This window comes from Orcinus orca, chromosome 17 (assembly GCF_937001465.1).
Source record: "Orcinus orca chromosome 17, mOrcOrc1.1, whole genome shotgun sequence".
In the NCBI taxonomy this organism is placed as follows: Eukaryota; Metazoa; Chordata; class Mammalia; order Artiodactyla; family Delphinidae; genus Orcinus; species Orcinus orca.
The window spans coordinates 24,522,178-24,548,993 of record NC_064575.1 but is presented as its reverse complement, the minus strand read 5'-3'; the positions used below and the strand labels follow the sequence as shown (position 1 = coordinate 24,548,993).

General features: G+C 37.7%; 1 protein-coding gene across 3 annotated transcripts; it reads left to right on the top strand.

Annotated features, from left to right (window-relative positions):
- Positions 1-5,434: 5,434 nt before the first annotated feature.
- IMPA1 (inositol monophosphatase 1) lies at positions 5,435-26,526 on the top strand. Of its 3 annotated transcripts, none has more exons than XM_033439835.2 (9): positions 5,435-5,529; positions 8,516-8,578; positions 8,958-9,091; positions 10,906-11,010; positions 12,208-12,253; positions 14,496-14,604; positions 16,725-16,833; positions 23,907-24,058; positions 24,924-26,526. In XM_033439835.2, the coding sequence occupies exons 2-9, from the start codon at positions 8,516-8,518 to the stop codon at positions 25,037-25,039; spliced, it is 834 nt and encodes a 277-aa protein (XP_033295726.1). In that variant the 5' UTR covers positions 5,435-5,529; the 3' UTR covers positions 25,040-26,526. The 3 variants fall into 3 exon arrangements, with proteins under 3 accessions (XP_033295726.1, XP_004276216.1, XP_033295727.1); XM_004276168.4 differs by having other exon boundaries at positions 8,461-8,578; XM_033439836.2 differs by lacking the exon at positions 5,435-5,529 and adding an exon at positions 6,001-6,017.
- Positions 26,527-26,816: the final 290 nt, after the last annotated feature.

The window sequence follows — 26,816 nt, the reverse complement described above, 5'->3', positions numbered from 1 at the left end:
TAAACAATATAACAGTATTAACAGTACAATATAATAGTATGAACAGTATAATATAATAATATAAACAATAGAATACGATAACAATATTCATTTTGATACTCGCCATAATATGTAGCATATTTCCTGTGTGCTTATTCAAATAAGTGTTGAAGCACAGACTAGGGCCCAAATGAATAGTATGTGCGTTTTTATACCACTGTTGAGTTTTCAAAAGCAATTTTTAGTATCTAGTTCCAGTTTGCACTTCTCTGCAAAGAAAGTGAGGGCATCAAGAAAGAGAAATATCACTCTAAATAATTCTGCTTCCCACATTTCCCAGGCCTTTAGTTATAGGCAAATTACTTAGCCATCCTGTAGTACCATTTCCTTACATAAGAAATGGAGATAATAGTGTAAACTCCATCAAATTGTCATAGGAATTAAATGAGATCATATTGACAATGTACTTAGAACAGAGTACATGCTCAGCAAGTGTTAGCTGCTATAATTATTTTACCAGACTTTAAACTTTTGACAGTGATGTATCTACTGTTGGTTTGAAATACTAATCTGATAACTCTGCATAAAGCCTAAAACTTCGAGCGTTTTCCTATTAGTGTTATTCACCATCTTACTCATAGTATTAGGGAATTTTTGTTCAGTTTGCCAGCTGATAAGACAACCAAAGTTCTTTTTTTCTTATTTCACCAAATCCAGTATGTTAATACCAAGATTCATCAAAGCGCTGGTTTGGCATGGTGATGGATGGTTATTCATTTTATAAAATGTTAATTGCCTACATGAAATACTTTACTACTGACTCCTTTAAATGGAAATCTCCACTTAGGGGCTTAAAATATAATTAAGCTTGCATAACTTTGACTTATGTACATTTTCATGAACATATTTTACTGATTGGGAGACAAGAAACTGCCTTTCTAGTTGCTCTTTATCCTTAACTTTGTGGTCTCGAACAAGACACTTCTCTGCAGTTCAGTTTTCAAATCTGTAAAATGAAGAGATTCAACTGAGGTTTAAGGTCTTGCTTAACTCCTAAGCCTGTAATTCTGGCATAAAACTCTGGGACATTAACACCACGGGCAGGGCAATGGGTTCAGGTTGACAAGAATAACCGCTCACAGTTGCTGTTTTCTACTTAAAGCAACAACCAAAATATAAGTTTCTTGAGGGCAGGGACCACATATTATTCTTTGAATTCCCTACAGTTTTTAACCAATACTTTTAATTGAGTTGGTGCTCATAAAACATTAAATTAATTAATCATTAATATCTATGGAAGTCAATATCATATACTCTAGGGCCAGATTATGCCGGGGTCTGCAATTTCAGCTCTGTCACCAACTGGGTGACATTGGTCAAGTTACTTAATCTCTCTATGCCTAAATTCATGTGGAAAGTGAGGATAACGATAGTACCTACCTCATGATATTGTTGTGAAGATTAAATGAGTTAGTATTAATAAGGTCCTCAGAATAATGCCTAACACATAGTAAACTCTATAATTATTATGGTTACTCTCTGTATGTTTGATCTTGCACCTTAAAAGCGGATGAATGTGTACAAATGGAATGTATTTTATTTATCTTATAGATGTATCATGGAAGATTGAGATTTTTATGTAGGAAAATTTGTCTAATTTGGATGGGGATGAAGTTATTCAAGCTATTTATTTATTGTTTAAGAATGAGAGGCATAAAGCAGGCTAACTAATTGCTTGAGTTCATACCAACCATTTGTCCAACAATAATCAGTATCAAGGCTGCAAAGAACAAAAGGCTTTATTTGAAGTCTTAAGAATTGCAATTCAGGAGACACAGATTTGGGACTTCCCTTGTAGTCCAGTGGTTAAGACTCCACACTGAAGGGGGCCTGGGTTCAATCCCTGGTCAGGAAGTAAGATCCCACATGCCATGCAACATGGCCCAAAAAAAAAAAAAAAAATTTATTTTAAAATTAAAAAAAAAAAGAGAGAGAGAGAGACAGGAGACACAGATTCGGGTAAAACTGAAAGAGTATTGCAGCGGGGAGAAAGGAGCTTATGCAGGCAAAAGTCACAAGATTGTTCAAGAATTATGACTGACCCTGATTCAAGAAAGGAAATATTTGTCCTTAAGGCTCTCATGAGTTATTTTAGGGTAAGGGTCCAATAAATACCTTGAGTTTCTGGAACATTGGGTAGATGTTCTGGATGCATGTGTTAAGGTAATAAGTGGTCAAAAGTTTCATTTTGTCTGAGACATGCATAAGTCACACTTCCTCGATGGCCTCCTGGCTGGCTCCATTTTAGAGAGCTCTCTTAGCAATACCAACTCCATTTTGATTTTCCTTTCACACATTTTACACAGCCATGATTGGTTAGACAAAAGATCCAGAGGTAGAGGGATAAGCCATTTTTTAAAAAATAAACTTTCATTCCAACCTTTAATAGAGATGATTCTATGTTACATTTTTTTCCAGAACTAAAAACTCTGTCTGTAATTCCAACCTATGTTATGTCAAAACGTGAAATCTTATTAGGTATCCTGAAGATTCCACCCATAAGGAACCTGCATTTTGTGTTTATAAATTTTTGTCATTTTTAATCAAAGTCCACTGAATAATTAACTATTAATTAAGAAGGTCTTGGTAGGTGGAATCTGTATGTATTTTTTTTGTTTTTGTTTTTAGTGAAAGGAGTTGCCATTTAAAAGAAGTCAGCTCCAGAGACTAAATGAAGTTAGCAAGATACCCAAGATTGCAGGGGAAGAAATCACCATGAAGGGCGCTCTTTATTATGCAAATACAAGGCACCCATCACTCATGTAGGTGATGACCAGAGCACTCTGTGGCTTGACAAAGGCCATCCTTCCCAGAACCCCTCCACGAATAGTCAGGTGTCTGGGGAGGTGTCAGGGGCATTGGATCTGGCCTGTCTTCCATTTTGAGGTTTAGCATAACTGGAACCTCTGTCATGGATGTAAGTCCGCTGGTAGGAAAGGATATCAAAGGCCCCCAAGAGGGAACTCCCCATTAGGGAAGTCTGGAACAGTGATCTGGTCACCACGCCAGGGAGCAGATTTTGTCCTGGTATAGTGTGTGGCTAAGGCTGGAACCTGACCCCTCTGTAACCCCAAACCACCTTGGCACAGCAGACAGTCTTCGGGGTTGGGAACATCAGCTGCAGATATGACTATAGCTTTAACAATTGCCCTTTTGGGAAGCCAAGATCAATGCACTAGGTACCAAGGTCTCTGCAGCCATCTGAATCACTCACAGCACTGGACAAAAATCTTTTGGATTGTGTGGGACCAGTTTGCAACACTGCCAAAACCAGATCGGAGCACTAGACCTCCCTGTGTACTAGAGGATTCTTCATTTTACTTTCAGTCAGGCATTTGAAAGCAGAACAACCTCCTTGGACTGAAAAATCCCTGAGTTACTTGAGGACAATTGTAAAGTAGCAGCTGAGGCTCCTAGAAAAAGATTGTACTTCTTGCTCACTAGAGGTAGGAAGCTTGAAATGGTTTTAATTTGAAGGAATGAGATATTCTATCTACTCTTCGATTACACCGATTTTAGCAGCTTTGTTTATTTAAACGAGACTTAAAAAGGACTCAAATGACATTTCTGCAAATGCCTGGAAAATTTTATTTGGTTAAAAACCAACACTTGTCACCACAGAGTTGGCAAGATTTTTATTTTAAGATGATTGACAATGAAGAACCAAAAAACTAATTTCTAAAGTTTTTTTAAAATTTTTTTTTAATCAAGAAGACAAAAGCATCATTTGCTAGACAAATTGAGGTGTTCAAATCAGATACTTAGAAGGAGACAAAGTTCTGGCTTTTTGTGAGGTTTGGTCCCAGACTTCATGTCATTCATTTTTGAGAACTCTCATTTGCAACACATTGGTGACAATATCCTGTCTTTTTTTTTTTTTTTTTTTTTTTTGCGGTACGCGGGCCTCTCACTGTTGCGGCCTCTCCAGTTGCGGAGCACAGGCTTCGGACGCGCAGGCTCAGCGGCCATGGCTCACGGGCCCAGCCGCTCCGCGGCATGTGGGATCTTCCCGGACCGGGGCACGAACCCGCGTCCCCTGCATCGGCAGGCGGACTCTCAACCACTGCGCCACCAGGGAAACCCGAAGCGGAACTCTTTTAAGGACCATAGACTAGTCCTTGTATTTCATGTGATGCAAGCTTATCATACTATGTATTCCCTGAATATGGACTTTGGAGTCAGCGTGTTCTACTCTTTGCTCTTGCTGTGTGACTTGAGGATAAATAACTTCCCCTGAGCCTCAGTTTCCTCGTCCATATGATGAAGCTGATCCTATCTTCTCATGGAACTGTTGCAACCTTTAAGTAAAATAACGCATATGAAAACAAAAGTGCCTGAAGCATGGTAAGTCCTCACTACATGGTTACCAAATGAATTATTGAGAATAGGGGCAGTTGGTTCTGGCCAATAAATGTCTGTCTGTCTACCTATCATAGGTTTACTATAGTGTATATTGTTGAGGAGGAAGAAAACTTTCCTCTAGGAAACCTTCTAAGTTCTTCTGGCTGGTCTAAGAATTAAATTGACATGAGACAGATTTAACAGGAGAAAATCAAATTTAATTTTATACATATGAGAATCCCCCACACATAAAGGGGCCAGAGACCCCACGTGCATGAGAGGGTCAGAGGCAGAAAAGTAAAATGAGGACTACATGCCATCCTGAGCTAAGGAAATGAGATGGGGGCCTGGGGCTTCCAAGGACAGGAGGATGATAAGAAGAAAAGCAGATGTTTGGTAATTAGATATTTGCCCTACCATATAGATGGGGCCCTTTAGATAAAGCATATCTCCAATAATAACTCTTTTCTGAGAAAAATTTCCAGTTTAAATTCTTCTAGGTAGTTAAGGGAGGGAGAGTATTTTCTCTTGCACTCACCAGGTCTCAGTTGCCTTTAGCTCAAAATAATCCTCATTCAAAAATGGAACATTTGGGGGACGCTCCGTTATGAATCCCTACAATATGTATATAGTGTAGGTTTACCCAGCATAGTTTTAACAAATAAAAGTTGCAAAGCTAGAGTCGTATCTCCAGTTTGTGTTTTGCCAAAAGGGTAGTATGGAATAAAAGACTGGGACAAAGAAAGGGAAACAGGAAAATTGGAAGGAATGGAAGACATAAAGGATGGGCAAAATAGAGGAAAGGAATTTTTTTTAAATTACAGAAGAATGTACAGGCAGGAGAAAGAAAGTGAGAAGAACCACAGACGAAAAAGAAGAGGTCAGATCTGAAAGGACCAGGCAGAGGGGGACGGGTCGGGAAGCGATCAACAGCGCAGCTTGGGTCTGGGGGTGGGGCAGGGAGTTGGGGGTTGGAGGGCTATGCTCCGTTGTGGGGCGGGGCCAGAAGAACCCAAACCCCGTGGGCGGGGCTGCAGGGGCGGGACTTCCTGTCGGAGGCGTTACCAGCCTGACCCTCCTCTCTCTCCGGAAGAGGCCAGCGTTGGATGCGGCTGGTATCCTAGCGAGCCTCAAGCCCTTCACCCCGAGGTGAGACCTTCCTTCCTGCGATCCCGCACCAGCCCTTGGGCGGGGTCGTCGGGCGCTGCGGGCGCGGGCGGCTCTCCGGAGTGGTTTGGAGTGGGTGGGCTCGGTCAGCGGTGCGGGGTGGCGCCCAGCGACAGAGGCCGCAGTTGGGGCGCCTTCACCCCTGCTGTTTTGTCTTGAGCCACGGCCGAGTGACACCAGGAACGGTCCCTGCGTGTGTAGCGGTTTCGCCCCCGGGATCTCGCTGAACCTTTGCGGCAGCTTGTGTAGAATAATTACCTCTTTTTCACTTTACCGATTCCAAAGAAGCTCAGAGAGACCTGGCATACGTCCAGGGGCGTGTAGTCCCGGTGTAAGCCCCTGATCCCGTGCTGTCTGCAGTCCCGCTGCTGGGGACAGGTGGCAGGAAGGTGGCATGGCTCCCACCGCAGGGTAGGTGGGAACCAGGACAGAAAAAGTTGAAAATGTTTCATGTGTTTGTCTTTGAGAAAGTGAAGGTGAACAAAATGTGTTCCTTTTTGAGATATACTCAAAACTGGTTGGAAAGATAAGGCATGCACGCAAATGACCGAAATGTAAGGAAAACATTCCTGAGTGCCCTAAGAGTGATGTACAAAGTTTTATGGGGTCTTCCAGGCTTGGGTGTCCTCTGAGCTTCTCATAGCATGTTCCCTCCTAAGGAATGTCATTCAGACTCAGGACTCAGTTGTTGCCTACTCAGGTGACTTGCATATTTAAATCTGCAGGCCATACCTCTCCTCTGAGGTCAGGATGCATACAGTCAGCTGCCTAATTGACTTCTTTTGGTTTCACAAAGGTTCCTCATCCTCTACTCATTAAACTTTTGTTCTCCCGACCTCCTACCCAGATCCCAAATTTGACTCTTCTATTGCTCCGTGTTTCAGTAAATGTCACCATTATCCATTCAGTTGCCAAAGTGAGATATCTGGGCATCATTAAACTCTTCCTCTCCCTCATACTCCATATCCAATCTATTGCTAAGTGCCCTCAGCTTTACCTCCCAAAGCAAATATCGCCACTGTCTACTCTTCCCTCCACCCTCTAATCCATTCTGTTCAGCAGCCACAATGTAGTGATTCCTCATGGCTCTCAAATCAAAATCTTACCTCTAAGGCCTCGCTGGGGATGAGCCCTACTATCCCCCGGCCTCACCCCTCCCCCATTTCTCTTGATCTGTGAGCTGTCACACTTAGGCCCTTCAGTTGCTCTTCACATACCAGGAGTCCTGCAGTTGAGTTAGTTAATACCTATTCTCTTGTCCGTCAAATCTTGGTTGAACCATGTTCATAGGGAAACCGTATCTGGTACCTAAGACCAGGTCAGAGTTCCCCTGTTACATGCTTCTCATTGCACTTCTGCGTAGCCTTTATTGCATTTGTGATTAATACCTGACTACCCACTAGAGACTAAGTGTGAACTCTGCCTGTTTTTCCTCACTGTGATGCATTGCACAGCATATAATAGATATTCAGCACATAGCTCTTGAATGGTTAAACAGATTATGACTTCTGGGTGGAGAATCCCTAGAAGAAAGGGTAGCTTTTGAAGTGAGCCTGGAAAAATTGGTAGGAGATATCAGTGCTGTTAGTACAGGGAGATATGAATGGCTTAAGCAAAGTTTCTGGCTAGAAAGCAGATTCATAGTGAGAACATCTAGTTCTGTTTAAGCCTAGAAGAAAGAAATGGGAGTAAGTAAGAATGAAAAAAAAAGGTTTGGAAACAATTCTTGAAGTGCTCTAAGCAGTTACTCCTATAACTCAAAAAGTGGCTTCCTTTTAAAATTATCTAAATGCTCATATCAAGAAGAAGAAGCAACTAGCAGAAACAGCTCAAAGTATCTGTCCTTTGTCCTCCCTTCCCTTCCGCTCCCTCTCTTCCCCTCCCCATTCCTATACTGTGAGCACCATGATTGGGATTTCCGACCAGTCTTCAAGGTGAAACTCTGTGTAAGTTATTCTGAAATATAAAGATGACAAAATTAGGGTTGTTTTATAAATGATCCACATTTTTCTGAGTCTGACAGCTTGAAAAGCTTCACTGTCCTGGGTACAGGTTTGAGAGTGTGGTCAAGCCAGTGGTGAGTTAGTTTAGTCTTCTCTTCAGAAGTCAGTGGAAAGCTGGACAGTTCAGAAGACAAAAATGTGTTGTTTTTTTTCCTCTCTGAAACTTGGGGAAATTCCTTTTTTACTTTATTGTTATTTTTTTAGTCCTGGAATTTTCTTTCCTCAGAATGTTATGATAGAAAGAGCAGTGGACTTTAAATTCAGAATTGAGTTCGAATTCTGACTGGGTCATCTGTCTAATAAAGCAAATTATTTATAATCACTGAGCTTTAAGTTCTTCATCTTTACAACCTCATTAAAAATAAATTTGCATGTATAAAGTACTGAACTACCTGACATTCAATTAGTACATGTGCCTTCTACCCCTTCCCTTCAAAGCTTCTTTAATTTCTTTCTGTGGCTAGTGGAATGCACGGATGCCAAAACTGCAGATACTGAAAACTGTCTGTGTTCCCTGTGTTCTTTCTCTAATTTTCACTTTATTCTTAACCCAAACATGCACCTGTCTTTTAAGATATTTCTTGTGTCCTTTCTTCTCCATTCCCTAGACCAATGCTGTTTTTTAAAATGTTGTATGGTATGGGCACTTTGGGAGACACTTTTATAGAATAAAATTTTATAGAATAAAATAATTTTATAGAATAAAATAAGATTTTATAGAATAAAATTTTTTGTTATGAAAATGTTTCTACAATAGAAGTGAAGTAATTTAGATAAAAAGTGTTTCTTAATGGACCTGTGAGTGAATACTGAAAAAAACTGAACTCTAGAATCAGGTAGAGGGTGAATCCTGAATAAAAGTATTTTGCAAATTGAGCTGTTTTTGTGACCTAACTATTCTATGATTAAGATTTTTAGAGATTTGTAACTGCTGTATCTTTGTACCTGTTAAATCTGTTCCGAAGATGGCTGATCCTTGGCAGGAATGCATGGATTATGCAGTAACCCTAGCAAGACAAGCTGGAGAGGTATGAACTGAAGTCTTTTCAGCCATGATGTGTTGGATGTGGACAGCGTGTGGTTGCCTTGTTAAACAAAACATATACTTTGATTAATCTGTATTTGTTTTCATTTTATTGAACTTTAGTGGAGTGATAGTTTAATTTTATGTCATTAAACTTTTTGTGATGACAGTTGTTAATCTAAAATAGGATGTAAGATTCTATGATTTTATACCTAGAAGGTCATAACCCCTAAGGATTTATTTTATTTACACTGTGGTAAGAAATATTTAAGAATATCATTTAAGACAGATTGAATGTTTCAAACCATTTCTGTATTTCATCTTTTAGTTTGATTTAAAATGACTTATGCTCTTCCTATTTGCTTACCAAAAAATCTTTTTAGATGGCTCGTGAAGCCCTAAAAAACGAAATGAATATTATGATCAAAAGTTCTCCAGTTGATTTGGTAACTGCTACTGACCAAAAAGTTGAAAAAATGCTTATCTCTTCCATAAAGGAAAAGTATCCATCTCACAGGTATTTCTTATTTCAATTTCTTGTGATAAAAATGAAATCTAGGTTGGAGTCAATAGTACTAGACAGAAATTTTGATTTTAGACTCAGTAATTGAATATACTTAATTTAAGCTGAACGGGAATTTATTTGGAGGGTGTTGGGCAGCTCAGGAGCCCTGAGAGCAGGGCTCAGGTGGGAACCAGGGAGGAAGGCAGAGCTGGTTAGGATTGGCTAAGGGTTAGGGTTAGGGTTAGGGTTAGGAACCATTGCTTCAGATGCTGCTGGTAGCCTCACTCCTGACCCTGCTCACTTTGGATATCTTTACCCCATTAGCTCAAGATTACAAATCCTGGGCAAGAACATCTGCTAGCTGAACTGAGATTGTTTGCCTAAGCTCACACTTCCAGGGAGCAGTGAACAGGGGCTATTTGGATTCCTTTATAGTAAGAGGAGTGTTTGGATGCTGGGAAGTTGACGTGACAAGTGGCTGGCATAGACAAGATTTAAAAGTTCAGTTTTATTCTCTATATTGCAAACTTTTTTAGGTGCTAAAGTCATGGTAGCTTTAAGGAGTTTGAGAGAAAATACTGAAATCAGGGCTTTCTTTATAGGCACAGAAATATAACCAAAATATTGTCATCATTTTAAGGGTTTAACATTGTCATTCTCTACTTCTTCGTGATCATGCCATTGGCCATTCCTGGTATTTTAGTCACTGAGGAGAAAAAAAATGTTTAAAGCTAAATATATGTCTTCTCAATGAAAAGATTTATAGCCAAGAGAAAAAGAGATACAAGAAAATTATGATAATGATTATTAGGACTGTTCAGTATTGAATAAAGGACATAAATAAAAAAGAAAGTAGCAACAGAAAGAAGAAGTCCGGTGAACTCAGACACCATTTACCGAATTCACCTGAGATTTACTGTGTAGCGTGTTTTAGGAAAGCATGTAGACACAGTAATTTTGGTGGGTGATTTGCTTTCTCATTGACTTATTTAATGTTCTGTATATTATCTATTGCTGTATAGCAAGTTACCCTCAAAACTTAGCAGCTCTAGACAGCAAACATTTATTATCTTAGAGTTTTCTAGGGTCAGGAATGTGGTAGTAGCTGGGCTGTGTTGTTCTTGCCAGGGTCGCGTAACGTTATAGTCAAACTGTGGGTCACCTCAGGCTCAACTGGGGCTGAAGGGGCCATTCACTTATGTGATTGTTGTTGACTTCAGTTCCTCATGGGTTGTCTGCGGCAGCTCTGCTCAGTTCCTTACCATCTGGGCCTCTCCACAGAGCAGCTGATAACATGGTGGCTGGCTTCCCCCAGAGCAACAGAGGGAAGGGGAGGGAGGAAGAAATAGAGTGAATAAGATGGAAACCTCAGTGCCATTTTGTGAACGAGTCTTCCAAGTTGCACGTTGTCACTTCCACTTTGTTCTATTGGTTAGAAACGAGTCACTAAGTCCAAATTCACACTCAAGGCAAAGGGTGTTAGGCTCTACCTCTTGAAGAGAGGAGTATGAGAGAATCTGTGGACTTATTTTTAAAACCTCCACATTTCCTTAGTAAGTTCTCATCTGCAACAAATTCCCTTTTCAGCATGTGTGCCTTCACTTATCCTGGCATTACATTTGAGAATTTCAGATTCTGTTATTTTTCACATGACTTTGTTCTGGGGGAAGTAAAACTTTCTCACTTTCATCAGTCTGCAGGAAAAACAATAGAAAAGTGTAGTGTACGGACTTTTGTTATGTTTTATAGTAGACCCTGCGTAGCTTAAGGTTTGAAAATTGTTGAAAGCAATGTAAAGATTCAGAGTTTGTCATTTTTGTTTTTAGTTTCATTGGTGAGGAATCTGTGGCAGCTGGGGAAAAAAGTATTTTAACTAACAGCCCTACGTGGATCATTGACCCTATTGATGGAACAACTAACTTTGTACATGGGTATGTTTTTAAAATTTTAATATTGTAATTACTGTTACTGTATTAACTGAATGGACTGTTGGATATTTTGTTCACAAACATATATACTTTAGAGAACTGTGTAAATTGTAGAGTAGTTTGTAAGTGTATTATGCATAATTTTCATCAGCTATGGAAGAGGTGATGAAGTATTAATGTTGTAGACTTGTCTTGTGCAGGGAAGTGCCCTGTTTACTATTCTTTTTCTCACTGTTGAAACCACATAAAAATGTATGCAAGCAACATTGCTCCTTTGAGATCAATTAAGGAAATAACTAACTCAATACTGGAGTGTTGTCTATATAGAATGGGTTCAATCCAGGAGAAAAAAACTGTTAAAAAGAGCATGGGTTTTAGGATATGTGAATTGTGACCTTGAGCAAGTTGCTTAATCTTTCTAGGCCTCAGTTTTTTTTTTTCATTCTATAAAATGGGCACATTAATGGTACCTGCCTCATAGAATTGCTTGTTGATGGGACTCAATGAGTTGTACATTTACATAAGAACTTACTCTAGTGCCTGGCACAAAGTAAGTATATAACTCAGGATATTTAGAAGAAAGCCTGATAGAATTGCCAGTGAGAGTTCAAATGAGTAGCCTAGTTTGGTGGGATGACACATAGTTGTTATATTTGAAGTTACCATGTAGCTAGCTGTATGTATCTTCACTAATAGAATTGTTAAAGCCATAAAGCTAAGATGTAGAATCGTTTTGTGATGGAATGTTATGTGGAAAGATGCTCATAATATTATATAACATAGAGAAGATTATAATATATAGTATGATCCCATTTTTGTTAAAATTAAAACTATATTAATGGAATTCTACATTTAAATTGTATGAAATGGCATACAGTGCCCAGTGGCCTTCCCACTTCTGACCCCAGCTTCTCAGGACCCATCTCTGGAGGTGACCATTGTTATCAGCTTCTTGTGAATCCTTTCAGAGATGTCTCATGCCTGTAGAAGCATCCTGTATGTATGCATCTGTATATTCTACCCTCCCCATCCCCTACGATTTACACAAAGGGTTGCATACTGTACACACAGTTCTGGGGGAGGAGGGATAAGACTGTTCATATGAAAAAAATTGTAAGCAGTTTTATTATGAAAACACATGTTTGTTGAAAATAAGTTCTATTTTGATAAATTTATGTGTGTGTGTTTTTTTTTTTAAAGATTTCCTTTTGTAGCTGTTTCAATTGGCTTTGTTGTTAATAAAAAGGTATGTTGTTTAAATTTATGGTTGGTAAAATGCCTTGCTCTCATTTTCTGAGAAAAGAGTAAATGTGTCTCCATAATAAATTTAGGTTTGTCTCTATTCAATTTATGTAGCTGCATTATTTTGAAATAAACTCCAGAACTGTTAAACTTGCCATGATACTTTTTCCAGTGAAGAAAATGTAATGTTTTCTGAGAAGATTTTATAAGGAAAAAATACACACAAATAACTGAAATATGATTCAGTATTTAATCACCATTATATATATGATAGAGTCAGATAAGATAGGCATTGATGTAGGGTCTGAAATGCTTAATGGAAGAGGTGTGCTTTGAGCTAGGAATGCTTTAGTAGGCATTGTGAAGGGAAACATCAGGAAGTGGAAGGGGCCAAGCATGGTTAGAAAATGCAGACTATGTTCAGGACACTTGCTGTATCTAAAGCCCAGTAGAGTACAATCTCTACCTGTTGCATTTCCGTGCTGTTTGGGTATTTGATTGATCAAAACACGAATGATGTTTACTAACATCTTATAACTGTCTTCAAGGGGCTTGCGATATATTTGATCAGCATGTACACAAGAGAGTTAAGAAATCTCTGAAAATAAAAACACAGATTAGTGCAAATGAAATCTTAGGCACAGGATTGTGTTAATCACTGAGAACATTCAAAGGGAGATAGGTGAGCATTTCTCATTTAATCAGCCCTGGGCTGTTGAACTCCCAGTTCAGTGCAAAAGTTACACGTGTGAACAGATAAAGGTAATATGTGGTGGAACTGTGAAAAAAAAAATACTATGAGAACATGAAGAGGGTGTAACCAATTCTGCCAGGAGTTGTTTGGGGAAATCTTCATACTAAATGTAATGGGTCTTAGAATTTGGTCATGTGAGTTGGGTCATAGCAAATTAGGGGTTTGCCAGGTAAAGAAGAAAAGGAAAGCATTTTAATCAGAAAGAACAGTTTGGAGAAGAGCATGATGTGTGTGGGGAACGGTGAGATGTTCATTGTGGGCAAACCTCTGGAAATGGCAGGAGCAGAACCAATGAGGTGAGTTAGTTGTGGTCTTGCCGTGAGGCACCATGGCCTGTCCGTGTCAGAACATTTAGATTTTGTTTTTAGGTGGTAGGAAACCAGTAGAGGTTTTTAAGTGCAGAGTGACAGATAATTCCAGCAATGTAGAGGTCACACCAGAGGGGCAGGTGATTCTGAACTCAGATGGAGGTGGGGAGAATGGCTGAGGAAATGCCAAAAATCAGGAAGTGTTTTCAAGATAAAATTGGAAGGAAGTGACTAATGGGGAAGGAATGAGGCGTGAGTGATCAGGTAGTGAGTGAGTTTGACCTCCTCAATTGAGGTTTCTGCAAGCCTAGGTTCTGAAGCACAGCTACTGACTTGTTAAGATGGGGTTGGTGGGAGCCACAGTTAGAGAGGTAGTTGAATTTGTGGACTGGAAAGAACAAACCTGTAAGAATCGAGAGAGCTAAAAGGGAAATGGAAGAAGAGGAAGAATGAAAAACTCTGGGGAACACAACTTTTAGGGGTTAGGCAGAGAAGAAGGTCATAAGAAACTGTGACCCCAAGACAGAACAGTGAGTGTAGTAGGAGGTCTAGGAGAATACTGCCAGGAACACGGAGTATGGGACTAACTGGTGATGGTCAGCAGTCTCCAAATCTTCAGAAGACGCATTTGGTCAGCAAGAGTGCATTGATGATCTCTTTGCAAGGAGTTTCAGGAGGTGCGTGATCAGGGAAGAAGCCAAATTGTAGTGTAGTAAGAGAATGGGAGATGCAAAGTCTAGACCACTCTTTGGCAGTGAAGAGAAAAGGAGAAGGTAATGTTTTGAAGGTTTTGTGAGGGAGGAAGAAATGTGGCGAGAAGTCCCGGAATGAAAGTCCAAGAGAGGAGGGATTGGTTGATGGAGCAGTTTTTCAGAGAAGTTTAACAGGAAGAAGGATTCACCCTAGAAAACGGGAGCAACCTGTCTTCATCTGAGGCAGGAAGGAGAGAGGTCAAGGTGGGTGCCCTTAAATTTAGAAATGGATGAGACAGGAGTCAAGTGTTTAGGTCTGATGACTTCTTTCCTCTGACTAAGCTGGGAATTAGCATTTTAGATACCCATGGTTTAGCCATTTGAAAACATTATTAGTATACCAGATTTTCTTGTTACTTTCTTAGAAAAAGTATGAATGACATGAGAAAGAATACTCAGGTTTGGTAAAGGAAACTTGTTTTCCTTCTGCAGATGGAATTTGGAATTGTATACAGTTGCATGGAGGATAAGATGTATACTGGCCGGAAAGGAAAAGGTGCCTTTTGTAATGGTCAAAAACTACAGGTTTCACGCCAAGAAGGTTGGTTTATCCTCTAATTTTTGGTGTGATTGATATTATGTATTCGTATGCTACTGTTTTTGAATGTTAACCTGTAGAGCTCTCCAAGTGTTAACTGATTCATAAATTGTGTCTGTTTTCTCTGTACTTTTTAATTGTGACCACAATTTTGGATGTAGTAGTGGAAGCAGGGGAAGCAAGTGCGATGGAGCAGAAGACACTTGAGGCTTGCGTTTTGTCAGGGGCTGGGGAGGAAGATGAGTAAGAATGACTCTCTGCCCTCATGGCCTTCATGTTTTATTGCTTCAGCCACTGCATCTCAAATTCTTTGTAGAATTCCTTTGTTCTGATGCCATTGGGCCCAGTTATTAGTAAATTGAGGGGGAAAAGGCACTTCAAGTTGGGAATCATTAAAAATGAGGCATAAAACTATTATATATAGGATGCATAAACAACAAAGTTCTACTGTATAGCACAGGGAACTATATTCAGTATCCTGTGATAAGCCATAATGGAAAAAAATATGAAAAAGAATACATATATATGTATAACTGAATCACTTTGCTGTATAGCAGAAACTAACCCAACATTCAGTTATACATATATATATTCTTTTTCGTATTCTTTTCCATTATGCTTTATCACAAGATATTGAATATAGTTCCCTATGCTGTACAGTAAGCCTTGTTGTTTATGCATTCTGTATATAATAGTTTGCATCTGCTAGTCCCAAACTCCCAATCCTTCCATCCCCCTTGGCAACCACAAGTCTGTTCTCTATATCTGAGTCTGTTTCTGTTTTGTAGATATGTTCATTTGTGTGATATTTTAGATTCCACATATAAGTGATATCATGTGGTATCTTTCTCTTTCTGATTTACTTCGTTTAGTATCATAATCTCTAGGTCCATCCATGTAGCTGCAAATGGCATTATTTCATTCTTTTTTATGGCTGAGTAATATTCCATTGTATGTATATACCACATCTTCTTTATCCATTAATCTGTTGATGGACATTTAGGTTGTTTCTGCATCTTGGCTATTGTAAATAGTGCTGCCATGAACATAGGGATGCATGTATCTTTTCAAATTATAGTTTTATCTGGATATATGCCCAGGAGTGGGATTGCTGGATCATACAGCAACTCCATTTTTAGTTTTTTGAGGAACCTCCATACTGTTTTCCATAATGGCTGCACCACTTTACATTCCTGCCAACAGTGCTACCATTTAATTTTAATTTTTGTCTTTTTCAAATCTATATATAAATTATTTAATTTCTAGATTCCACTTTTTTTTTTTTTTTTTTGCGGTACACAGGTCTCTCACTGTTGTGGCCTCTCCCGTTGCGGAGCACAGGCTCCAGACGCGCAGGCTCAGAGGCCATGGCTCACGGGCCTAGCCGCTCCGTGGCATGTGGGATCTTACTGGACCGGGGCACGAACCCGTGTCCCCTGCATTGGCAGGCGGACTCTCAACCACTGCGCCACCAGGGAAGACCCCTAGATTCCACTTTAAAAAAAAATATGTGGGCTTCCCTGGTGGCGCAGTGGTTGAGAATCTGCCTGCCAATGCAGGGGACACAGGTTCGAGCCCTGGTCTGGGAAGATCCCACATGCCGCGGAGCAACTAGGCCCGTGAGCCACAACTACTGAGCCTGCGCGTCTGGAGCTTGTGCTCCACAACAAGAGAGGCTGCGACAGTGAGAGGCCCGCGCACCGCGATGAAGAGTGGCCCCCACTCGCCGCAACTAGAGAAAGCCCACACACAGAAACTTAGACCTAACACAGCCAAAAATAAATAAATAAATTTATTAAAAAAAAAAAAAATATGTAAGGCGTTTGCTCATTTCCCACTAAATGTGTCATGCATGCAGGCAGATTGGTTATATTCTGTACTTTTGGGGGGGTGGTGTAAGGAGCTAGACTCTTTTTGATGATTATAAAAATGATGATAAAATAACTAAAAGAGATAATAAATTGATAAGTATTTTAATATTTAAAGCCTTAGAAAGAAACAAATATGATACAACTAGAAAGAGGAATAAAAATGTCCAATTTGTTCTGAGTTACAAGTGTCAAATTTTTTATCAGAATTCTTATTAATAAACTCTAATGATTATTTAAAACATTTTCTTTTAGATGTTACCAAATCACTCTTGGTGACAGAGTTGGGCTCTTCCAGAACACCAGAGACTGTGAGAATTATTCTTTCTAATATGGAAAGGCTTCTTTGCCTTCCCATCCATGGGTAAGCTCTTTTCACTTTTTCCCAAAATTTGAACATTCTATGTTAACATTATAGATAATTTGACATTCTAAGGAATGAATTTTTCTTTAGAAATGAAATTTTTAATTAATAGACATGGGATCAGTACCGTAATTCTAATTTTATAATGTAATTTTTAAAACTTTTATTTGAAAATAATTTCAAATTTAACAAAATTTTCGGAAATAAAAAACTACAAGAAACAGGAGTATACGCTTTATCCAGATTCACCTATTGTTAACATTGTACCCGTTTGCTTTATCATTTTATCATTCCTTCTTTTCTCTGTGTCTGTCTCTCTCTCTCTCTCTCTCTCTCTGTATGTGTGTGTGTGTGTGTTTGTGTATACTCCTTTCTTTCCCTGAACTATTTCATGGTAAATTATTTAGATCATGGCTCTTTACCCCTAAATACTTCAGTTTGTTATTTCCTAAGAATAAGGATACTCTCTTCCATAACCACAGTACAATTATTGACTTCATGAATTTGCTCTTTATCTAGTCTACCATCCATACATATATAGCTTTGTCAGTTGATCTAATAATGTCTTTTATAGCATTTTTCTTCCTCCAGTGCAAGATTCAGTCTAGTGTCAGTATTATGTTTAGTTGCCATGTCTCTTTGGCCACCTTTAATCCAGAACATTTCCACAGCCTAAGTAATTACCCACTTCCTCTAAGTTTTCAAGTTATTTGCATGGAGGTATACAAGGTAGAATCTTATAGTTTATTTCTGGCCTCTCTGTATCAGTAGTTATTTCCCCCTTATCATTTCTTATTTTGTATATTTGTGCTTTCTTCTTCTTTTTAAAAAGTCTTGATTAAGTTACTTGGTGGTTTGTCTATTTTACGTTTTTTCAAAGAACCAGGATTTTGCTTATTAATCTGGTCTGCTGTTTTTCTCCTCTGCTTTATTATTTTCATCATTGTGCTTTCTTTTTGTTCATTTTGTTGTTTCCTTTATTTTTCCTTTTTAAGTAGAGAATTTATTTTTATGCTTTGATTTTTATTGATGTAAGTATTTAGGCTATGAATTTTTATCTGATTACTGCTTTAAGTGTATCCCATAGATTCTGATGTGTTTTCATTTCAATTAATTTTCACAAAATTTGTTACTTCTGTTTGTATTTCCCTTTTCACCCAAGAGTTGTGTTCTTAAATTTCCATGAGGAAATGACTTTTTTTGCTTTTTTAATTTCATTTTTAATTTGTAGTTTTATTACATTGTAATAAATATATATTATGGAACTTTATGTTTTCTTTGTGCCCTGTATATGATCAATTTTTGTGGAACTTCCATATGCACTGAAACAAAAGTACATTCTGTATTGTACTTTGATGTTTGAACTTGAAATCTGCTTTGACATCAGAATTGTGCCTGGTAAATCTTTGTCCACTCTTATTTTTAGTCCTTTTGAATCACTGAGTTTTAAGTGCATCTCTTGAATACAGCATAGAGTGGAGTTTTGCTTTATAATCAATTTGAAAATCTTTTTTCTTTCCATAAAAAAGGTAGGCTTACTCATTTATTGATATGACCGTTTTGTTTGGTCTCAATTCTGTTGTATTATCTTACACTGTAATTACTTTGTATATTATGTTATAGTTACTGTATTTATTTGGTGTATCCCCTCTGCTTTTTTTCTTTTTAGAAATAGAAATTTGTGAAAGGTTCAGTTTTATTCTTGTGGGTTTCTTTTATATTAAAACTCTTTATAATGCTCTTAATATTCTCTTTTCTTACTTGACCATTTACTCTCTGTAAAGGCTCCAGAACATTTTGGCTTCCGCCTGTTACCTATATGACATTCAGTGATTTTACTCTACTTTCCCCTTTTTCTCTCCCTTTTCATCCAGTTTTTTAAGTTGCATTCTTTCTACTTTGTCAGACGTATTATTATTACATATTCTTTCACCCACGGTCCCATCCTGTGGTCTTAGTTTTTGACTTTATAAAATGCTCACAGTCCTTCCATGAAGTTTTCCTGGTGTCAAAAGTTCATAAATAACAGAATTAAAACCAGCGAATCACTGAAGTATAATTAGTAAAAGTTTATTGTGCACACACCAAAAAGACAGTTTGCAAACCAGGAACACCCTGACCAAAACATGAAATGAGGCTCAGGCATATATTGTTATAAAGCAGCTTATAAAGTGAGAAAGCAGTGACTATTTATTCTTCACAGTGATTGGCTATAATAGAATTTTTTTAAATGATAGGGAATTGATTAGTGATTACCTCATATCAGCCTTGAGAAACAACTTAAGTTTTGCTTGTCATTTCCAGAAGCATAAGCAAGAAATGACCCAGGTTGAGTTAGTTTTGCAAAATATGCTAAATTAAGCTTTGTTTGCATGACTAAACTGGTTTTGTCTGCTCAGGGAATTTTCAAGGCTGGTCTCTGTTTGTTTTTGATTTAACACCAATCACCTTTAGATTAGATGAAGCTCATCTCTTAGTAGATTCCTTGAGAAGGGCACATGTACACAGTATTCCATGAGATCTGGCACATTCCAAACTGTTTTTCTATGGTCTTGAAACGTGAAAGACAGCTTGGCTGGATAGAACATCTTTAGTGAAAGAAAGTATAAAGTACATTTCTTTTTTTTCTTTTATTTTTAGAAATTTATTATTTTTTTATTTACTTACGTTTTGCTTCGTGGGTTTTCTCTAGTTGCGGTGAGTGGGGGCTACTCTTCATTGCGGTGTGTGAGCTTCTCACTGTGGTGGCTTCTCTTGTTGAAGAGCACGGGCTCTAGGTGCACGGGCTTCAGTAGTTGTGGCACGTGAGCTCTAGAGCGCAGGCTCAGTAGTTGTGGTGCACGGACTTAGTTGCTCCAAGGCATGTGGATCTTCCCGGACCACGGATCGAACCCATGTGCCCTGCGTTGGCAGACGGATGCTTAACCACTGCGCCACCAGGGACGTCCTGAAGTACATTTCTTAAAAATGCTATTACAGGGCTTCCCTGGTGGCGCAGTGGTTAAGAATCTGCCTGCCAATGCAGGGGACACGGGTTTGAGCCCTGATCCGGGAAGATCCCACATGCCGTGGAGCAACTAAGCCCGTGTGCCACAACTACTGAAGCCCACGTGCCTGGAGCCCCTGCTCCGCAACAAGAGAAGCCACCGCAATGAGAAGCCTGCGCACCGCAATGAAGAGTAGCCCCGCTCGCTGCAACTAGAGGAAGCCCATGCGTGGCAATGAAGACCCAACACAGCCAAAACTAAAATAAGTAAATAAATAAAAAACCCAAATTAAAAAAAAAAGCTATTATACTGTTGCCTTGCTTTGTATGTTATGAGAAATCTGATGCCAATTTAATCTTCTTGGCTTTTAAATTATTTCATTTTTTACTTGGAGGCTCTGAGAAAAATTTTTTTCTTTTAATCTTCCATGGCTGACACTTTTATAACGGTATATCTTGGAATTGCTCATTCTGGGATGTTTTCTCCCTATACAGGTAGATTCATATCTTTTTTTTTTTTTTTTCTGGAAAGTTTTCTTGAGTTTTAGTTTTAAGTATTAGTTCACTTCTGCTGTTTTCATTTTCTTCTTCAGAGACACCAGCAGGAACATTAAATCTTCTTTGTTTCTTCCCTTGCAGCCACTTTCTCTCTGACCCATTTTACTTCTTTCTTTTATCGCTTTCCCTCACTGCCCTTTATTAAGTTTTCATTTGCATCTGTTCTCTTTAGGGGACCTTGTGATTTAGTCTTCTTTTCTGATAGAATTTTGTCTTTTTTGTCCCACTTCTTTTCTGAGTTTAGTCATCTCCTGTTTTATTTTTTCCTTGTTTTATTTTGTTTTGTTCATTTCTGTGCTTAATTTTTTGCAGAGACACTTGATGAGTCAAAAAAACCCCAAACACTTTTATTAGCAATGTCTGATGTTTCACAGTAGATTTGTGTGGATGTGTCTGCTTTTTCTATCTCTGTTCACTTTGCGATCTGGGTTCCTGGTTTCAGAGCTCCTTATCCTGTCAGTTCTACCCTTCTGTATAGGTTCTGTTATGAATTTCTGCTAAGTGGTGGTGGGAGGTGAGGATTGGCATGTCTTGTTTCTCTTTCATTTCTCAGGATCTTTCATTTTTTCACTCTTAGCTCCTGCTTTTCCTTCACTTTGTCCCAAGAGATACCACCTCCTTTTATTTTAAATTGATGTATAATTATATATTAATTATAAATGACATTTATGAGGCAAAGTAAATCATTATGGGTCAATTTCCTTTGTGTAATTTTTGGGGATTTGTTTAATGAAATGCACTGTATTTGTTTACTTTAATGATGTTTTCTGGTATCATGCTTTAGGGAATAATTTCTTCATAAATATAGCTACTATTTTTTGAGGCTCTTTTATATGCTAGGCCCTCTGCTAGGTGCTTTACGTCTGTTGTTTCTAATCATTGCAGCCATAGCCAAGGTAAGTTGGTATTTCCATTTTGATGACAAGAAAGCTAAAATTTGAAGAAGAAACTTTTTCAAAATTATAGTTTTTAAGCAACTGAGTAGGGGAGCAAACTCAAATCTTTGTGATTCTGAAGATAGTCTTTTTTACTCTATACCGTCCTAGCTGTATAGGAGGATCAGACAAACATAGAATTCAGGACACATATGCAAAATCTAGACCACAGCCTCAATTATTTGGTAATTAATAATATTTAGTAATATTTGTCCATAAAAGAATATGCTTTCTGATCAAAAGACCTCTTGACTGAGAGCCATTGATACACATCAAAAGTAGACAGAAGCATACCCTATATGCTGTGCTGAAAGAACTGCCTATATAGCATTGTTCTTCCAGCCTAGGGTTCTGTATTTGAATAGAATACCAAGAGGTAATTTGTGAGCGATCTTGGTATTTTCTTTCTATGACATGAGATGTGAACTATCACATACCCTTGAGAAGAGGAGGAAAATACACCATTGTTTATAAACTAAAAAAAGCCACTAAAGTTAATTTGGGTTTATATATTTGGAAAGCAGTCAAACACCTATGGAAGTTTATTGAGGTTGCTAGTTCTTTCTTAAATTTGATATATAATAAGAATATAGGCAGTAAAATATATTTGAAATCAAGGCATCATGTAATTCTGATCCTTTTTTAAAAAGAAAAATTGCTTTGGCATGAAGGATGTACTCAGGTGCAGTACTTTTTTTATTTTTAAGAAACTAAACAAATACCACATTAGTCATCAATTTCCCATTATTCCTTTTTTTTATTTTAATTTTATTAGGGTATAGTTAATTTACAGTGTTTTGTTAGTTCAGGTGTACAGCAGAGTGATTCAGTTATACATATACATATACATATATTCATCCTCTTTTAGATTCTTTTTTCATATAGGTTATCCCAGAATATTGAGTAGAGTTTCCTGTGCTGTACAGTAGGTCCTTGTTGGTTATCTGTCTTACATATAGTAGTGTGTGTATGTTCATCCCAGTGTGTGTATGTTCATCCCAAGCTCCTGATTTATCCCTCCCCACTGTGTCTCCCCTTTGGTAACCATGGCTTGTTTTCTATATCTGTAAGTCTGTTTCTGTTTTGTAAGTAAGTTCATTTGTTTCATTTTTAAAAATTAGATTCCACATATCATATGATATCACTCATATGTGGAATCCCCTTATTTCTTTAAAAATAAATAGTGAAGGAACTCAGTGAACAGACCTGACTGCTTTATTTTCAGAGGTTTAAACAACTAAAAAAGAAGCTTGAGTAAAACCCATTTGAAAGTAGTAACTTACAGACATGATGACCTCTTTTTCTTAAACATTTCAGTGTGTATATTTTTGATAAAAGGGACATTCTTTAACATAACCACAATTGCTAAAATCAGGAAATTAAGTTCGATACATTATCTAATATAGTGACTTAATTCATATTTTGAAAGAATTCTAATCCAAGATCCAATCCAGGATCATACACTGCATTTAGGTGCCATTTCTCATCAATTTCCTTTAATCTGGAGCAGTTGCTTAGTCTATCTTTTATGACCTTGACATTTTTGAAAAATGTAGGGTAATTATTTTATAGTATGCCTTTTGATTTGAATTTGTTGGGTTTCCTCATGATTAGATTTGGGTTATGCATTTGGGGCAGGAATGCTACAGAAGTACTGTTATTTCCTTCTCAGTGCATTATATCAGGAGGCACATGGTACCTTTTTGTCCCATTATTGAATATTAACTTTGATCACTTGGTAATGATCTTGCTATCTTTCCCATTGTAATTATTGTGTATCTTATAGGGAGATACTTTGATATGTAAATATCATTCATCCACTGATTTTAGCGTTTATTTTTTATTTATTTTTATTTATTTATTTATTTTGCGGTACGCGGGCCTCACACTGCTGTGGCCTCTACCGTTGCGGAGCACAGGCGCCGGATGCACAGGCTCAGCGGCCATGGCTCACGGGCCCAGCCACTCCACAGCATGTGGGATCTTCCCAGACCGGGGCACGAACCCTCGTCCCCCGCATCGGCAGGCAGACTCCCAACCACTGCGCCACCAGGAAAGCCCTAGCGTTTATTGATGATTCTTTCCTGAATCAGTTATTATTATAATGGCTAATAAAGTAATGTCTGTACTTACCTTAACTTGATATATTTCCAAGGAAAAGCTACTGTGAGAAGGCAAACCTGAAATAATCTTTCCAGGCAGGCCTAGATCTAAGCAGAGCCCACCAGTGCTGTTATCTCTTTGGTCACGCGTACTGATGCCCATGCAGTTGGGGATGACCGGGAGTACATTTTCACCCTTCTATAAACTACTTGTATTGTGGGGCTATTGTCCCTGGGTTTAGACCACAATGAATATACATGCATACCATGATAGTACAATTATAGCATTTTCTTCAGGTTTTTTTCCCCAAAATATCCTTGTTTTAAAGTTTATATTACAAATGATTGCTTCATAAGGATTAGTTTTGTCATTTATATAGTGCATCATGACTGTTGCATCAGTCAACACTTAAAAGAAACTGAAGTTAAGGAGGAATGCCTTATTTAAAATAATTTCTTTTTCTATCTTATTTTTAAAATGTTATTTGTTAGGATCCGAGGTGTTGGAACAGCAGCTCTTAATATGTGCCTTGTGGCAGCTGGAGTTGCAGATGCATATTATGAAATGGGAATTCACTGCTGGGATGTAGCAGGTGCTGGTGTTATTGTGACTGAAGCTGGTGGAGTACTCTTGGATGTAGCAGGTAAAATTATGGGACAGTAAAGCATTTTTCTTTCCATATCTGTTGGATCTTCCTCTATATATGGCTTTTTTCCTTTAATGTTTGTTACATGTTATACCTCAGCTCTTAAGGCAAAAAAAGCCAGTAATTTTCTACACAGTTGAAATAACAAACATTGCGAGATAGAGGCAAGGATAAGAAGCTAATGGTAGCATGGGATTAATAATGATAAATGGCTTAGCCTCTTCAAATATGAGTATCAGGAACTCTTGAGAGGCTATAGAAAAAATCAAGAAGGTCACTGAATCTGAGAATTGTACCAAGAGTTCTCTGAATGGTGACCATGGTGGTGGTTGAACATGGACTTCCTCCACCATCACTTTCTGCCTTGAGCCTAGAGGGGCTACGTATTTCCTCTGCGCTGGTGGTGAGATTTTTAAAAGAGTGAACCTGGTTAAAATAATTCATCAGTGGCCTGGGAGAAAGGCAGCAAAGTATTAAGGAAATGGGAAGGAGAGTGGTGTGAACATGCATTGGAGTCAGATTTTCTGTCCATAGATTCCCAAACATTAAAGAGGTAATAAGAGTAATAAAAAGAAGAAATAGAACACACAAAAGGTGAAATAGAGAAAAGATGACATTTTCCAGACTAGTGTGATTGAGATACCAGTTCCCTCCACAACTGGTATTTACTAAAAGAAGGTGCTTAGAAACTCATTTATGTATTATCAAAGCTTAAACATTATGGTTATGTGACAGCATAGATCTTTTTAAAGATAGTCGAAAGTATTAAAATGTTATGATTGACCATAGTACATATTGCTATACAAGTTTTATAGGAATTACTTTTGTACAGGATAAAACCATGTTCCATATTTGATTTTAGGTGGACCATTTGATTTGATGTCACGAAGAATAATTGCTTCAAACAATAAGACATTAGGAGAAAGGATAGCCAAAGAAATTCAGATAATACCTCTTCAAAGAGATGATGAAGATTAATTCTAACAGCTTCACACATTCAATCACAGTTGCATCTCTCCAGGTTTGCTGATGGTGTTACAAAATTCAGGACATCTGTTTCACTTGAATAATATGATTGGTTTAAATTGTCGTTGATGTCCAGATTAAAAATTGCAACTTGTTCTATATTTTACTAAGAGTAGGTATGCAAGAATGGCTGAAATGTTTGTTTCATTGTTTTAAAAATTTTTGCGTGTTAAGAATGTACTTTGGGAAAAATATGCAGGCAGTTGATGAGACAGGTATCACATCAACTGAAATAGTCAATTAGCAATTTAGAGTTTCTAAGTATTTATGAGCCTCTGAAATCTTGACTTAACTATTTATGTGCGTATGCATTCTTAATTAGAAAGTTAACTTTTTGGAAAATTTTTTTTCTTTAGTTCCAAAAGCCATACTTAACTAAATTTGTAAGAAGTATATAATGAGTACTTCCTAGACCAAGGTTTCTTTCTTTGCAGAGAACCGTGTTTTATTAATCAGTGTAGCACCAAACATGGTACCTGTTAAATAGTAGGCAATCCAAAAATAAGCATTGAAAGAATTAATATTTTAAAGGTAGCAATTCCTAGTTGCTACATAAAGTAATGAGCTCATCATTCTGTAATTTTACTTCAGAATGGAAGTAGAAATTATCTAGTTTGGAAGTAGAAATTATCTAGTCATCCTTTTTATATTTCACATTACCATTCCTTTTAACATTTCACATTACCATGCCATTTCAATTAACTGTACCTATACGTCCTGATATATTTCAGTTACTGTACCTCCTGATATCATTTGTTATTGTGGACATTTCTGCAGTTTATATGTTTTTCAAAACACTGCATTGCAGTATTTGTTTGGATTTCTTTAAAGTCCATATATAAAGGAGAAGAAACAGTTTCAGAAAAGCACTTTCATCAGGTATCTGATGTAACTAGATACTGTATGACACTTTACTAAACTCAAAATTCATGTTTTCAGGATGATCTGGCTGAGCACAGGAACCTGGCAGATATACTGCTTTGTTAATATTGAACTATTTCTTTCTTCCCAATCTCCTTATTTACCTTTGTTGATTCTATTCAGCCTTAAAATATTCCTTAATAGTCTTTGGCTTCTCAAACTCAAAAAGAAAATTGTTCTGGTTCATAGATACTTTTAAAAGAATAACTTATTGCTTAGCCTTGTCCTTTGACACATGAACAGTATTAAGTTTTGTTATAGGCTCATGTGAGCCTTATATTTGATGAAAAGAGAAGTGCTTCTATAAAGTTTTCAAGACAGGATTTTTTTTTTTTTAATTGTCGTGTACATCTAATACATTAAATATCTATGAACCTAAGATTTGAATATTATAATTACTGTATTTGTACTGTTGGTCAAATGCATCTCATACTGTATTATTCTAAGACAGGTTGTTTTGCAATTAAATATATTGTGATTAAGAATATGATCATGAATAAAATTTTAACTAAAAAGTATATATATGTTATAGTCAGGGTTTATAGTCTTCCCAAGTGTACACACACACACACACACACACACACACACACACACACAAAATATACACACTTGAACACCCCTCCTTTTTAAAATAAAAAATGAGCTCATTCTATCATGTACTTATGTGTGAAGTATTCTTTGGATTCAATATGAATTACTAGCTATTCCTAGAAATGATTTACAATGTCTGGGTCAGTAGTTTGCCTGTGATATATATCATTTTGACTCAGTTGTCCTTCATTTCAAGATCTAATCTAGAGCCTAAGAT